This window comes from Odontesthes bonariensis, chromosome 14 (assembly GCF_027942865.1).
Source record: "Odontesthes bonariensis isolate fOdoBon6 chromosome 14, fOdoBon6.hap1, whole genome shotgun sequence".
Classification (NCBI taxonomy): domain Eukaryota; kingdom Metazoa; phylum Chordata; class Actinopteri; order Atheriniformes; family Atherinopsidae; genus Odontesthes; species Odontesthes bonariensis.
The window spans coordinates 4,228,827-4,246,557 of NC_134519.1; the positions used below are offsets into that span (position 1 = coordinate 4,228,827).

The window sequence follows — 17,731 nt, forward strand, 5'->3', positions numbered from 1 at the left end:
CTACACACTACACACTACATACTTCACAGTACATACTACACACTACACACTACATACTACATACTGCATACTACACACTACATACTACATACTGCATACTACACACTACATACTGCATACTACATACTGCATACTACACACTACACACTACATACTACATACTGCATACTACACACTACACACTACATACTACATACTGCATACTACACACTACATACTACATACTACATACTACATACTGCATACTACATACTGCATACTACACACTACACACTACATACTACATACTGCATACTACACACTACATACTACATACTACACACTACACACTACATACTGCATACTACACACTACATACTTCATACTACTACACACTACATACTACACACTACACACTATACACTACACACTACACACTACACACTACACACTACATACTGCATACTACACACTACACACTACATACTACATACTACATACTGCATACTACACACTACACACTACACACTACATACTACACAGTACATACTACATACTACACACTGCATACTACATACTGCATACTACACACTACACACTACATACTACATACTACACACTACACACTACACACTACATACTGCATACTACACACTACATACTACACACTACACACTACATACTACATACTGCATACTACACATTACATACTACACACTACACACTACATACTACATACTACATACTACACACTACACACTACATACTACACACTACATACTACATACTGCATACTACACTCTGCATACTACACACTACATACTACACACTACACACTGCATACTTCATACTATTACACACTACATACTACACACTACATACTACACACTACACACTACACACTATACACTGCACACTACACACTACATACTACACACTACACACTATACACTGCACACTACACACTACATACTACATGCTGCATACTACACACTATATACTACACACTACACACTACATACTACACACTACATACTACACACTACACACTACATACTACATACTACACACTACATACTACACACTAGACACTACATACTACATACTACACACTACATACTACACACTACACACTACACACTACACACAGATACTACACACTACATACTACACACTACACACTACACACTACATACTACACACTACATACTACATACTACATACTACACACTACACACTACATACTACACACTACACACTACACACTACATACTACATACTACACACTACACACTACATACTACATACTACATACTTCCATACTGCATACTCATCGATCAGACAGTATGCGGAGCGTTTACCCACAATGCATTTTGCTCCTGCCCGAGCCGAAATCAGCCGGCCTGAAGCTGAGTTGTCCTTTCTGGATCTCTGAAAGCAGAACTTCAGTCTCAGAGCCCCTAAAGTTGCTCTTTTTGCGCCTTGATGCCATTCTCATGACTCAACACTCAGCACTTCCTGGCACAGGAGAGAGGAAGCACAGCTTTATATGGTATCATTTTGGGCGTGGAGTATGCACATCTACTATCCTCGCGCACTTAAATACGCACGGGTGGGATTCATTATTTACGCAGGTCGTTTACACACTTTTTCCCAAGTTAAGCGCGTCTGTTGAATCTGACGTGGCGTGTTCGTACGAGACTTTTGTACGAACAAAGTGAGAAATTTAGAATAAAAGTACGAAAATGATGTTGCATGAGGCCCATTGTTCCAGAAGTCTTGTGATTTGTTCAGATGCAGCTTTGCAAACCTAAGCTGTGCTGCTTTATAATGTCAATAATGACTCAGTGTGATGTGTCACATGTTGTTGGTCATCTGAGGTTGAATTGAGCTAATTTTAAGAAAATGTTCTTGCATGAGGATCCAATGACCTGAAAAGTCTGATGTTCACACACAGATTCTGACGTGTGTTTGTGAACATATTTGACGATTTTATTTGTGGTAAATCAGACGTATTCAGTGGTTTTTGTAGAGAAGCCTTCGGGATCGCTGAGTGTTTCTCATCAGAAGCGACTTTCAAACGTCTCAGTTTGTCTCCATATTTTTAACAGAACAGCTCATGAATCTCTTTTAAAAAGGAGGAAAAACCAACAACACTGAAATAACCTCCAGTGTTGTGGGTTTACACTTCAAACCTTCTCTCCTGCATCAATGATTAAAACCTTCGTTTAATTTTTAACTGTTGCTGCCTTTGCTTATTAATGGAGAGGCTTCTTCCAGACTTGCTTAGAGTTTAATTTTCCCATCTTTGAATCTGAAGGTTCGTTTTTTTTCTTGTTCAAAGGCCTCAGCTGGAGGTTCACATCTTCCCTTCAGCTGCTGAGCTTCAGGGTTTGTGTGGCTTGTTTCTCTGCCCGGCGACAGCCATTTTTAGGACTTGGTCAGTAATTACAGGCCATTACGCGGCTTTTCAAAGCCAATTCAGCTGCGTTCCTGCTGCACAGGCGGGAATCTGCGGCTTTTATGTCGAAGAAAAAAAACGGAGGATTTATGTTCGTTGGACATTTCTGACTCGTGTTGGTCTGTTATTATCAGACCAGACACGACTCCCTTCACCAGCCACCGGCAAAGTGTGCGTTCAACTCCAAATCTGCTTTTCAGGGCTTCCAGATGAAGCATCAGGAAGTCCGACATTTCACGACATTTTATTAACCGCTCAGTCATAAAAACGTTAAAGGGCAAAACTGATTCAGGAGGAGCAACAAGTTACCGGCTGGCGCTGACCTGCAGAGAAGGCTCTGACATTTGGGGAAAACTAGCTGCTGAGCAGCAAACTGGATATCAGTTTGGGGACTCTGCATCATTTTATTTTCTTTGGCATAAGCAGCAAACAGATGCATCAGTGGTGGTGATATTGAAGAGTTAAGTAGTCCAGCAGAGGCGTACGTGTTGCACATATTCAACCCACATAGGTTATGTGCATTTAACTTGTTATTTTGGGCTATTATCATGTTGTAGTTGGAGTATAAGTCACATATTTATCAGGGCTGGGCAACGATTAAAGTTTTTATCTAATTAATCAAATGATTTCCCTGATTAATCACGATTAATCGCATTTGTACGCAAAATCCCAAAAATGAATCCAAAAGTAGTGTATAGCTTTTAGCATTTAGCTCTATTTTAAATGTGCTGCCATATGAATGAAAGTGCCATAACATTTGTTGTGCAAACACACTTTTAACATCAGCATCTTTCTGTAGTTTTTATGTAGAAGCCTCGCTCCACTGTCTGTTTCCTTGAATGACTTGCTGCTATCAGTTGTGTGTTTTGCCTTTAAGTGATATTTTAGACTGGAACTACTACGCTGAGAAGACAATTCAACTTGGCTGTAAATGCAGGAGTTTTTTTTTTAATTTATATTTTGATTTAAATACGTGCTTTTATGTTGAAACACGTAAAACAGGAAGTAGCGCCCGCTAGCTCCGTGAGCTACACACATAAAACCTACGTTAATGCGCGATAAAATATTTATCGGCGGCGTTAAATAATTAACAAGTTAACGCGATAATAACGAGTTAACTCGCCCAGCCCTAATATTTATATGTTATACAGTTTTAATGAACTAAAAATGTCTTTAAATATCAATGAATGCATTTATTTTTCTAGTTAATGAAATCTAAACGTCCCAAAGAGCCTAAAATTTTTGAGATGCGTACTGAGCAGCTCATGAGGTGGGGATAAGACTGTCCATAACTGCACAGACGGGCGGCGTTTAGACCAGCCTGGAACTGCTTTCATGCTGGATCATGAACCTGATTGGAACAGGTTCATGGTTCCATCGAAGCCTAGAAGTGTAGAACCAGGAAAACTGGGCCTCACTGGAAACCATATTACCTCCTTAGGAGTCGGTTCATTGCAGTTGGAGAGGATCATGAGCCCCATAATCTAAGAAGGAAGCGTCGGATCCATGAGCCAATCATCAGGAAATAATGTCTGAGGCCAGTCTGAGTCTAAAGGCCTCGGTATGCTCCTCCGTCGCTATCGGCCAATCCGTCTCCGTGGTCACGCAGAGGCTGTTAAACCTTTCGAAGTTCTCCGTCGGGATGTCGGATACCCAAGGCAGTTCACCTCCCGATCAGTAGGCGGCGCTACGCTAAACGACCCAATCTCACGACGTCTATGGTGAAAGTGATTGATGGTTTACCTTCCGGCTCCGTTCCACTCCTCACAGTGAACGATGGCGACCGACAGAGAAAGACTGTTGTTGGAGTTGGAGCTTGTTGATGTTGAAACGCAAATAATTTTGACCAAATGTTGACCGGCACACAGTAAACTCTTTCAAAAATGGCGGTGTTGGCCCACATATCTCCCTCTCAACGTCATAAGTTCAACCCTAACTCATCTCCGCTGTACCCCAAGTGTAAAATAGAAACCGGTAGTCTCACACATTGTTTGTGGCACTGTGGAAAAGTACAGCAGTTTTGGTGCGTCATTGAGCAAGAAATTAATAAGATTCTGTCTACTAATAGAAATAATGACCCCTCATGTCTGCTACTTGGCATATCTGATTTTTCCATTACTGACAAATTTAAGAGAAAACTTCACCAAACACTTGCTTTCTGTGCTAGACAGTGTATTCTTTTTAATTTGATAATGGATAAAGCCACATGTAAGGCTCAATGGCACAGCGTGATACTGGAATATGTTGCTTTGGACTATCTGACGTGTAAATTACACTGCAAAGATGATGTTTTTTGTAAACCATGGCAACCCTTTTTGTCATATATTGGTTTGAATATCTCTACCATTCTTGCAAGAGGGTTTGTATCATAGCTGAGAATACCACCCTACCATTTAATCGATATGTTTTTGTTTCTGTGTACCTTTCTTTGATCGTGTGAATGTATCATGCATGGCAGTGTACACTTGGTTTATTTTGCTTGCTTATCTTATTCATATGGGATGACTCCTGAATCTCTCGCCTGTATAAATTTAAATCTGAATTTGAATTTGGATGTGTATGTGAGCCAAATGTGTGTATTTCTGTTTTGTCTTTTGAAAATTTAATAAACACATATACTGTATATATAAAAAAAGTAAAAATGGCAGTGTTGTGAGAGGAAGGCACTAAACCTGAAAAGTGATTCTGGAAATGATGTTGTTAGCCGACCAATCGCAACCCTTGCAGGCTCCGTGAGTCTCGGTCACCTTGATGGATAGATAGATGGGAATGTTGGTCGTAGTCTTTGCTGGACGACTGTAAATCAGGCTTTAGGGTTAGAAAAGATGAAGTGGGAAAGGTTTTTAGAAAGAAAGGTAGTTCTATGGAGAAGAAGGACTTTAGGTTTAGGGCTAACATTGTTAGGGTTAGGGCTAACATTGTTAGGGTAAGGGCTAACATTGTTAGGGTAAGGGATAACATTGTTAGGGTTAGGGCTAACATTGTTAGGGTTAGGGCTAACATTGATAGGTTTAGGGCTAACATTGTTAGGTTTAGGGATAACATTGATAGGTTTAGGGCTAACATTGTTAGGGTTAGGGCTAACATTGTTAGGTTTAGGGCTAACATTGATAGGTTTAGGGCTAACATTGTTAGGGTTAGGGCTAACATTGTTAGGGTTAGGGCTAACATTGTTAGGTTTAGGGCTAACAGTGTTAGGGTAAGGGTTAACATTGTTAGGGTTAGGGCTAACATTGTTAGGGTTAGGGCTTACATTGTTAGGGTTAGGGCTAACATTGTTAGGGTTAAGGCTAACATTGTTAGGTTTAGGGCTAACATTGTTAGGGTTAGGGCTAACATTGTTAGGGTTAGGGCTAACATTGTTAGGTTTAGGGATAACATTGTTAGGGTAAGGGCTAACATTGTTAGGGTTAAGGCTAACATTGTTAGGTTTAGGGCTAACATTGTTAGGGTTAGGGCTAACATTGTTAGGGTTAGGGCTAACATTGTTAGGGTTAGGGCTTACATTGTTAGGGTTAGGGCTAACATTGTTGGGGTTAGGGCTAACATTGTTAGGGTTAGGGATAACATTGTTGGGGTTAGGGCTAACATTGTTAGGTTCAGGGCTAACATTGTTAGGGTTCGGGCTAACATTGTTAGGTTCAGGGCTAACATTGTTAGGGTTAGGGCTAACATTGTTAGGTTTAGGGCTAACATTGTTAGGGTTAGGGCTAACATTGTTAGGGTAAGGGCTAACATTGTTAGGGTTAGGGATAACATTGTTGGGGTTAGGGATAACATTGTTGGGGTTAAGGATAACATTGTTAGGTTTAGGGCTAACATTGTTAGGTTTAGGGATAACATTGTTAGGGTTAGGGAAATTGTGAAACGTTGATGGTTAATAACCAAATTACAGCTATTTTAGTGAGACATAAAGAGCCTCGTTGCATGATCTTATCGGGCTGTGTGTGGGTTCAAGGTCAGTACGGCTGGTTATTAATTAGAAGTTTACAGTTTTCTATCGTTAAGATGTTAAATTAATTCAAAAGACATCATGGTTGTGTTGTCTCATTGAGTCTTCTCCGTAGGCGACCATAAGCGGCTCAATCTGACAGATATCTCCCAGTAAACCAAAACATAAATATGAGTGCAAATATAACCCAGATACATCTGAATTTGAATATTTCTCATTATCCCACTTACCTCTACAGATTGAATCATACAGCACTCAGATTCACCGTCCTCCACCCACACATCTGAGTCCACATCCTGGCAGTAATGCAGCTTGTGATGTGTCGTGTTGTGTGTGGAGAGTGATTATCATGTGACTTTTCCACCTTATTTTATCAGGAAAACGAGGATTTTCTTTCCCCCAGCTTCAAACCGGCCGATGTGCAGTCCTGTTTCAGACCGAGTCGGGATGCTTTGGTCTCAGCGAAGCTAAAAAACTGACTTCTGCTCTGCTCATTAGCCATAATTCGACCCACTACTCGTCCCTCTGAGGACTTTCAGACCCAGATTTCTCTGTTCTGTGAGTTCTCCCGGGAGCAACCACTCACCGGGGGCCTGCAGAACCAGCTTTTATTTCTGCTGAACTCCTGAAACTTTGCTCACGGAGGAGGCGTAGCTCTGATTCCTCTCATCGATCCACCAGCCTGCGGTTTTTAACCCACTCTGTTTGTTTCTCTCTCTGTCGTAGATTTATCAGAGAAGAAGAGCGACCTGAGGGTCTGCGACGACTCCACCTGCCGATTCGGAGGCGTCTGCAGAGACGACGGAGCTCAACTCAAGTGTGTCTGCCAGTTCCAGGTAGATCCGACTCCTTCGTCCTCCCCTGCTCTCTGAACTCTCAAAGCTTTTTCTTTCTTTCTGTGGCTCTCACCTCTATAAAGCGACATGAAGAAATACACCTCTAACAATTCATTTTAATGCTAATAAGTCCCACACATTTCCTAAAGATTGGCTGGTGTTTAGTTCCAAAGAAGCAGAATTAATTACCAGTTAAAAACGGAGCATTTTTTGGAGAAGTCAAACCAACAGCAGCGACTGAACAAAAAAAAGTTCACACAATTCATTATGACATTAGCACCAGTAAAACGATGAAATTAGGTCATATCCCCTCAGGATGCTGCATAAACAGCTGCAAACCAATTATACTTCACCTATGAGGCAGTCAGGGCTGTTTTTTAAACAGGTTCCCTACGAAAAAGGCAAAGTGAGTTATGATTTTTAGGGAAGCTTTGCTCAATGCCCTCCCAAAATAACTCTGTTAGAAGTTTAAAAGGTAAAGTCATCGAGGAAACATTCAATTCTAAGGTTTTTGCACTTCAGTAGTAATTTTTATCAGGTACCAAAACAACGAAGCCGAATCGTGTTCCTGCTTTCTGCTGACACCATCCAGCCTTCATGTGACGGTTTGTTATCTGAAGCGCTGACAGGAGCAGGGACGTTGAGCAGAAAACATGACGGGAGACTCTTCTCTGCCTTTTTATTTTCTCAGTTTTTCGAGCTAAAATGTTGAATAAACCCCACAAACTTCCCTTTGACACATCAGACGTGACCCGCCTGCCTTTTGGTTTCTGTGAAATACGACTAAATAAGATATTTCTATTGGACCAAACGTGAGTGAAAGCAGCCGCTGTGTGTCTGGAAGAGGAATTCAGCACCGAGCCGCAGCTTTGCTGCGACAACACGACGCTCTGAGGCTGGGCGTCACGCTGTGTGATGTGACTGCAGAGGCCGCACCGAGGAGCACTGAGCCCGTTGGACGTGATCACAGGAGTTTCACGGCTGCCCGAGCGGGACGCCAGCGCTCCGGAGTCTTCAACAGGCATGTCTTATCCTCTGATTATGGCAGGAACATCCCCCAGAAGGATGGAGTCCACTCAGCGTTGGAGAAACTTTCTCTGAGCCCCGCGATCTGTCCCACTGTCTCCACCAGAGACAGGAAGAGCTGGAAAAGGTCTAAAGTATGCCAGGAAAGTTGTTCCCCACAGCTTAAAGGACAGTTCGCCTCTTTTGACATGAAGCTGTGTAACATCCCATATCAGCAGCATCATTTCTGAACATCTTCTTACCCCCTGCTGCGTCCTGTGAGCAGAGTTCCAGCCTCGTTTTGGCGTTGATGAAGGTAGTTCCGGCTAGTTGGCTGGGGTTTAAAAAATAAAGCGTTTTGCTTCTCAAAACAATATGCGTTCAACAGAGTAATACATTTGCATCACAAAATGGTTCTCCAGGAAAAAGTCAGACCTCACAATCTCTTGGCCCTATTTTCTCTCCCTTCGTATCACTGCCTGCTGCCGCCTGCTGACAGCCGCGCCTGTTACAGAGTGTTTGCTGCTCGGAAGCAGGGGACTGCTCGGTCTGCACTTCGGTCTGCACGGTCTACACAGCAGGCAGTGATACGAAGGGAGAGAAAATAGGGCCAAGAGATTGTGAGGTCTGACTTTTTCCTGGAGAACGATTTTGTGATGCAAATGTATTACTCTGTTGAACGCATATTGTTTTGAGAAGCAAAACGCTTTATTTTTTAAACCCCAGCCAACTAGCCGGACTACCTTCATCAACACCAAAACGAGGCTGGAACTCTGCTCACAGGACGCAGCAGGGGGTAAGAAGATGTTCAGAAATGATGTTGCTGATATGGGATGTCCTACAGCTTCATGTCAAAAGAGGCGAACTATCCCTTTAAGCGCTATCACACGCCATCCCTGCAGAACAGAGGATTTTATCATGAGTTCATCATGGCAGCCGCCCGTATCTCGCATCTGAAAAAAAACCTGCATTGCCGGGGATTTAACCGCCGTGAGGCTCCAGATGTCACGCTCACAGATTATAGGCTGTGTTCGAAACCGCATACTACATACTACATACTTCCATACTACATACTACATACTACATACTTCCATACTTCCATACTTCCATACTACATACTACATACTACATACTTTCATACTACATACTACATACTACATACTTACATACTTACATACTACATACTACATACTTCCATACTACATACTACATACTACATACTTCCATACTTCCATACTACATACTACATACTTCCATACTGCATACTACATACTACAGACTACATACTACATACTTCCATACTACATACTACATACTTCCATACTGCATACTACAGACTACATACTACATACTTCCATACTACATACTACATACTACATACTTCCATACTACATACTACATACTTCCATACTGCATACTACATACTACATACTACAGACTACATACTACATACTTCCATACTACATACTACATACTACATACTTCCATACTGCATACTACAGACTACATACTACATACTACATACTACATACTTCCATACTACATACTACATACTTCCATACTGCATACTACATACTACATACTACATACTACATACTTCCATACTACATACTCCCAAACTACATAGTTCCATACTGCATACTACATACTACATACTTACATACTGCATACTACATACTACATACTACATACTACATACTACATACTACAGACTTCCAAACTACATACTACATACTTCCATACTGCATACTACATACTACACACTACATACTACATACTTCCATACTTCCATACTTCCATACTTCCATACTACATACTTCCATACTACATACTTCCATACAAACTTCACATGTTTGTGAAATATTTTACGCACATTCCCAGGCCTGGCACCGTCCTAAAGCACCCGGAGGCTGAGATACCTTCTTTGGCTCCCAGCCCTGCACCACGCTGTTTCGTTTTATGGTCATTTTCGTAGGCTTTTGGTGGCGTCTTCATGGCTTCTTCAATATGACAGCAAATTCATGTGTACGGCTGTACGTGTGCAGGGTTCACGTGGACATTTGTTTTTATGACAGTAGTGTTACATCCCACAACAGTAGGGGGAGCCAAAGAGCAACACATTCGCCCCATTCTCTAGAGATTCTTTAAAGCTCCAAGGTTGGCTTTGGGGGATTTGTTTATTTTTGCAACCAAGAAAAAGCAGAAAACCAGCTAATGACACCATAATGACAAACAGTTATGAACCACATGTTGTCCAGTCTCTACAGTCATCTCACAGCTTGATCCGGTGCTTTGAATGAACCACATTACTAGCTAAAAGGACTAAATGAGACACTCATTTTTCATTTTTAAAGCTCGTCTTAATCATGATGGTGATTGTCCTCGGTGTATATTTAACTAAATGAAAGCAGAAGGCAGCTGTGAGCTGACTTATGACGCAGTAGTTTAATCCCTTTCTTTGTCTGAATTTATCTCCTCCGCTGCTTAATGTATCTGGAGACATTTAAAACTTGACAAAATCTATTTTTTTGTGTTTGTATGCTTGAGTGTAAATCCCCCACAGTTTTCACACGTAATTATACGTGTCATCAAAGTCATTTCAATCTCCGGGACACCCATCAGGCAGGGCCACACGGTCACAAAATCAAACATCCACTATTAGCTGAAGCTCATCAGGCCTGGAACTACTCTGTTGGAACCAGCAGGGATCCGTCTATGTCCTGATCATTAAAACTTGTGTAAACAGAAAAAGAGTTTCAGTCATCACAAATAAATGAAGAAACTCAAACTTCTGTCTTGATTAGAGCTGATAATGAGCTCCGTACAACAAATAACAACAAATAAGCTTCATGTAGCTTCATTAAGCTTCAAGTAGCTTCATGTAGCGTCATTTAGCGTCATGTAGCTTCATGTAGTTTCATGTAGCGTCATATAGCTGCATGTAGCTTCATGTAGTGTCATGCACCTTTATGTAGCATCATGTAGCGTCATATAGCTTCATGTAGCTTTATGTAGTTTCATGTAGCGTCATGTAGCATCCTGTAGCTTTATGTAGCGTCATGTAGCCTCATGTAGTTTCATGTAGCGTCTTGTAGCTTTATGTAGCGTCATATAGCTGCATGTAGCTTCATGTAGTGTCATGTAGCTTTATGTAGCATCATGTAGCGTCATTTAGCGTCATGTAGCTTTATGTAGTTTCATGTAGCGTCCGGTAGCTTTATGTAGCGTCATGTAGCGTCTTGTAGCTTTATGTAGCTTTATGTAGCTTTATGTAGCGTCATTTAGCTTTATGTAGCATCATTTAGCTTTATGTAGCTTCATGTAGCTTCATGTAGCGTCATGTAGCGTCAGCAGATTGCTCCCACGTGTCTCTGTTAGGCTGACAAAGCAAAGCAATGAAGGCAGAAAAGAAAAGAAGCTTCTCCTCTTACAGCCGGAGTTTCGGATGTGGGGGAGGTGACTCCGTTTCTCTCTGATTCTGTCTACACTCCAGCCCAGATCTGGATTTACGGCATGATCACAGCTCAGTGGTTTTTGTCTTCAGTGAATTTCCATGAAGCTTCCTCTGCGCACGTCAGCGCGGCTGCTTTCTGTTAAACTGTTTGTGTGCCGGCTGTGCTGGAGGTCAGACCTACGGGGGGCTCCTGCTAAGTGATTGATGGATCAGAGTTAATAGAATATGGATTGCTGAATACTCATATGTGCGCTCAACTGCTGCAGTTTGCATCTGACAGCAGAAGCAGGGAAGCCAGTTCGTAGTCACGGAAAATGACCCGAAAGCGGAACTTCTCACCAACTTTCCTCACATTTATTAACTGAAAACACAGTTACTGAACACCGCCTATTATCCAGAGATGTGGAATCAGCCATAAGAGGAATATAAAGATATATGCTTTCCTGTTACCTGGTTAGATTTGGATTTGTTTGGTCAATGGTGATCAGATCTGCTGGAGAAGAGAAGAGAAAAAGAAAGAAAAAAGGAGTAAGAAGATGGACTTTATCAGGAGTAACTGAATCTCACCTCTGAGTGGAAGATCTGCTCATTAAGGCGAGACACTACAGGTGAATAGGGTAATATTTTAAAATAATAGATATCACCATGAAACTTCCTCAGTTGATTACTTATACAAGTATGAAAAAAAAATGTATTACAAGTTTTAGAAATTTGTATGTTTAATTATGCAAATGAGGCATTATCTCATTAAATATGCACACATTTGCATATATTTCCAGAAGATAGATCTTAACATATGATAAAGCCAGGTGCAAAATTCTTTGTTCATTTTGTTTACACACAGAATGAAAAAGAATTACAGAGGGATTTCAGGATATATGCTTTCATTTCCTAGGAAATCAAAATATACTGTCCATAGCCTAAAAAACATAAATTTTCGCCATATTTTTTGATTATAATGTCACATAAATCAGGCCAGGAACGATTTATCAACAAATCCTTCGGTAAATATCTTCAGAATACTGCTAAGTGTATAACTGGAAAGTTTGGTGCTAGTAGGTGCTCCATAGGCTGAGATATTGATACTGGAAAAATACAAAAAACAGATTTTGAGAAAACGGCATTTAAAGATTTAAATAGGGGAATTCATTTTGGTAAAGTTGGGCGAAACGTACTGCTGCGATTAAACAAAATGTGATGAAATAAACATTTTAATTTATGTTTTGAAATAACACATATTGAAGGAGTAGACTGGCCCAAAATCTAAAAATTGACCCCTGCATTAAAATCCCTGTTTTTGCCCGCCGTGTTTCGCCTTAATAAGCGGAAATCTGATCCCTCAAAACATCCAACTGACTAATCTATTAAAGTAAATGTACTGGGATACTTCCAAACAGATCAAGTCATGATTAGTGGATTTTCTGAGTCACGATGACAAACTTATCTTTAGTTCCCATTTGTTTACGGCGGTGCAGAAGCTCTGTAACATTTGTTGATGCGAAGGGTTTAGTGAGTTAATTATAGAGGATGAAAGTGTCCCCTAAAGAAGGTCGACAGTCCAATTATTCAATCAGAGGACCAGATAACAACTACATACAAAATAATACACAATGAACCGACTTATCAGACGTCAGATTAAATATAATAAACTGTTAAAAAGGAAACTCTTCAGGAGGTGTTAGATATTTCACATTAATATGATCATATATTGATATATATACATGTGAGGATAGAGAGCGGGAGCTTATTTATTCTTAAAAAAGAAAGAGCATCATTGGAAACTTTACTTTCCTGTGCTGTTTGCTTTTTATTGAAATGTTGAGGATTAAAGCTGTCTTACAATAGGATAACCTGTTTAATTAAAGCTGAAATAAGTTAAAACTGTTCCCATGTCTCAGCTTCCTGGCCTGTAAAGCTGAGCAGACATTTGGATAAACGCACCTTAGGATGGATGGGTGAAAGTATAACTTAAATATTAACACAGCTGTTAGGAATCCTGCCTTTTGATAAACAAACATAATAAAATGAGGAAAGCGGTTAATTCCAGTTAAAAGTAGGAAGCGTGCAGCGCTTCCTGACACCTCCACCGCCCTCACCTGCACCAACTCGAGCTCCTGTGAATAGATTCGGTGGTTAGCGCTCGCGGCTGTAAATGTAAATGAATTTAGTCCCTGCTGTGTGCATTTAAATAACATGATTAGTGGGAGCGGGCGCTCATTTTGTCTTGTTATGCTTCAAATTGAGGCTGATTTTAAAGAAGACATCTGAAGTTTGCTGAACCTGTTTTCTTTCTCCAACTCAAACTGGTAATTAAACGGAAGTTAGCTGGGATTTCTGCAGCAGCGGGGGGGCTTATCTCAGCTGAAACTGATGCAGAGCAGCAGCGGACGTGTGATAAACCCGTCCCAGATTGGTGAATCTTCTTTAGCTCCGCCCACTGCACCATCGGCTCCACGTGGATCGCTACCGTCGCGCTGTGGGCCTCACGCTGAGAGCAGCGGTCACATTGAAACCTAATTAACGTTTGATTGTGTTTTGATTTTTTGTAGCTTCATGTGGTTTCATGTGGTTTCATGTAGCTTCATGTAGCTTCATGTAGCTTCATGTAGCTTCATGTAGCGTCATGTAGCGTCATGTAGCCTCATGTAGCGTCATGTACCGTCATGTAGCTTCATGTAGCTTCATGTAGCGTCATGTAGCGTCATGTAGCTTTATGTAGCTTCATGTAGCTTCATGTAGCGTCATGTAGCTTCATGTAGCGTCATGTAGCGTCATGTAGCATCATGTAGCATCTTGTAGCTTCATGTAGCTTCATGTAGCGTCATGTAGCTTCATGTAGCTTCATGTAGCATCATGTAGCTTTATGTAACGTCATTTAGCGTCATATAGCATCATGTAGCTTCATGTAGCGTCATTTAGCGTCATGTAGCTTCATGTAGCGTCATGTAGCGTCATGTAGCATCTTGTAGCTTCATGTAGCTTCATGTAGCTTCATGTAGCATCTTGTAGCTTCATGTAGCATCTTGTAGCTTCATGTAGCGTCATGTAGCGTCATGTAGCATCTTGTAGCTTCATGTAGCTTCATGTAGCTTCATGTAGCGTCATGTAGCATCTTGTAGCTTCATGTAGCTTCATGTAGCGTCATGTAGCGTCATGTAGCTAACGTTTGATTGTGTTTTGATTTGCAGTGCCACAAAAACTACATCCCAGTGTGCGGGTCCAACGGAGACACCTACCAGAACGAGTGCTACAGGCGGCAGGCGTCCTGCAAACAGCAGAGGCTCATCTCCCGGGTGTCCGACGGGCCCTGCTCCACCGGTGAGTCCGACCACGCCGTCCGAGCCTGGAACAGGAACAGCTCTGACCGATCGATCGGCCGAGTTTTCCAGAGCAGCGAACAACGCATCATTTATTAATACTGAGGACATCCGTCAGCGTTGGCCATTTATGTTTTGCAAATCATAAGTTCTATCAATTTAGTTTTCTTTGGATAGTTAGAATATACTTAATTTGGAATCAAAATCTGAAATTCATTTTTATATTTGAAATTGTTTAGATTATTTTGGTAACTTTTAGACCCTCCCATTAATTAGACAGATTAAGAACACACAGGGGGGGCTGTCCGCTGTGAAGACGGGAGGTGGTGGTTAAATGATTTTATGACTTAATGTCGCGGCCTTTTGAGTTTCCAAAGTATATTTTCTAACAAAGGCCGTGGGTGGCAACAGGTGGTTTTGTTCTTGCACGCACTTTTAGACAGCGATGGGACCAAGTCACACATGTGCAAGTCTCAAGTCTTAGCTTTCAAGTCTCAAGTAAGTCCCAATTAATTTTCTCTTGCCCAGTCAAGTCAAGTCAGCTCAAACTATGGCTGAAAGCAAACCAGTCATGTGACCATGAGACTCTAAACATTCCCTGTTATGCTTCTACTGTATATTATATTTTCTTTCTTATGTATTTTCTTTCTTGTGTATTTGCCTGCATTGGGACTACGGATGAAAACTAGCTTTGTAGCTATAATCCGGCATATTTACATTTCTTTTTATACTGATGTTAATTAATGTGCATTGTCCCTATTCAAATAAATAAAAAGAAAAAAAAGATAAAAGAAAAAAGTCCATTTAACCTGCAGAATCTGATCGTAATAAAGTGAAAACACAAAGATATAAGTAACTGTCAGTAAACATCATTGGCCAATGTGTCCAACCTGTCCACCCCGTATCATATCAAGCTAACGTTAGCTAACTACCGACTAGGTTAACAGGATAATATTAGCTTATTTGACGAGCACTTACTGGTCAGAATGGATCTTCAAATGACGAACAAAGTTCAAAGTCATGCTAGATCCTTAACCCTCAAGTCATTCAAGTCATCGTGTCTCAAGTCGAGTCAAGTGCCGAGTCTTTAACTTCCGAGTCCGAGTTGAGTCTCGAAGTCTTTTATTTTTTGTCAAGTCACAAGTCATCAAAACAGCGACTCGAGTCCCCGTCTCTGGTTTTAGAGCTTGTAAAATCAGATTAACTTTGGTTTTTCATCCAAATTGTAAAAGATTTTTAGTTATTGTTTTGTTCATATTTTTTTTGTCAGAAATAAACTACATATATTTTTTAAACAATCAACTCTGAAGTGCGTGCAAGAACACAACCACCTGTTGCCACCCACGGCCTTTCTTAGAAAATATAGTTTGGAAACTCAACAGGCCGCGAAAGTCAGCGTTTAAAGGTTTCAGACGTTTAAAGTGTCGTCCGGGGGAATAATTCAGCCGCTGCCTCCATAAAGGAGACACAACTTGTCTTCATTTCACTCCAGCAGTCATGGAATTACTTTTTTAAAATGGCGGAGTGAGAATTATGAGATGAAGCTGCTCAGAAAGAGCTTCATTTTTGATCGGGCACCCATTCCACGCCTCTCACTCTGTAGTTCTTATAGATCCACACAAGTCATTATTGTGGTGTTCTGCATCATCTGCATCCACCAAAAAGGTGTTTAAGGAGCAGACAAAATTCACTCAAAGCCCTGATTCATGTTGAATTCATTGTTCACTTTACGAGGTTCGGACGTCTAATTACGATGCGTCCTGGTCGCCTCCCTGTGGAGGTTTTTCGGGTTTGTCCATCTGGGATGAGGCCCAGAACACTGGAGGGATCATGCATCCCATCTGGTCTGGGAGCGCCTCAGGATCCACCAGGAGGAGCTGCTGGGAGGTGTTAGGATTCCCTGCTGGACCTGTTGCCTCCACGAGCTCAGGTGCTCGTGTGGGTCGACACACTGCAGACTGTTGGTGTCATACAGTTTAAAGTAGAGAGATATTTAAAGTGACAGTTCGCCTCTTTTGACATGAAGCTGTATGACATCCCATATCAGCAACATCATTTCTGAACATCTTCTTACCCCCTGCTGCGTCCTGTGAGCAGAGTTCCAGCCTCGTTTTTGTGTTGATGAAGGTAGTCCGGCTAGTTGGCTGGGGTTTAAAAAATAAAGCGTTTTGCTTCTCAGAACAATATGCGTTCAACAGAGTAATACATTTGCATTACAAAATCGTTCTCCAGGAAAAAGTCAGACCTCACAATCGCTTGGCTCTATTTTCTCTCCCTTCGTATCACTGCCTGCTGTGCAGACCGAGCAGCAAACACCGTAACAGGCCCGGCTGTCGATAGGCGGCAGTAGGCAGTGATACGAAGGGAGAGAAAATAGGGCCAAGAGATTGTGAGGTCCTATCCAGAGGTGGGTAGAGCAGCCAAAAATTGTACTCAAGTAAAAGTACTGCTACTTCAGAATAATATGACTCAAGTAAAAGTAAAAAGTAGTCATCCAAATAATTACTTGAGTAAGAGTGAAAAAGTGCTCGGTGAAAAAACTACTCAAGTACTGAGTAACTGTTGAGTAACGTCTGATTTATTTGTTAACACAAGCATTCAATCAGACAGACAAAAATACTAAATAATCATCTTTAGGCCAATTAGACTTCATCCAATCGATAAAATAAATTAAAATGAATTAATTAATTACAAAATAGCTTAAATTAAAATAATCCAGGTAAATTC

General features: G+C 41.1%; 1 protein-coding gene across 1 annotated transcript in view; it reads left to right on the forward strand.

The window, feature by feature from the left end:
* The window catches only part of tmeff1a (transmembrane protein with EGF-like and two follistatin-like domains 1a), a 147,262-nt gene that overhangs the window by 70,760 nt on the left and 58,771 nt on the right, over window positions 1-17,731 (forward strand). The window contains exons 2-3 of the mRNA XM_075482641.1: window positions 7,119-7,228; window positions 14,876-15,005. Of these exons, the coding sequence (XP_075338756.1) occupies window positions 7,119-7,228; window positions 14,876-15,005 (240 nt within the window). The remainder of the gene's footprint in view (window positions 1-7,118; window positions 7,229-14,875; window positions 15,006-17,731) is intronic.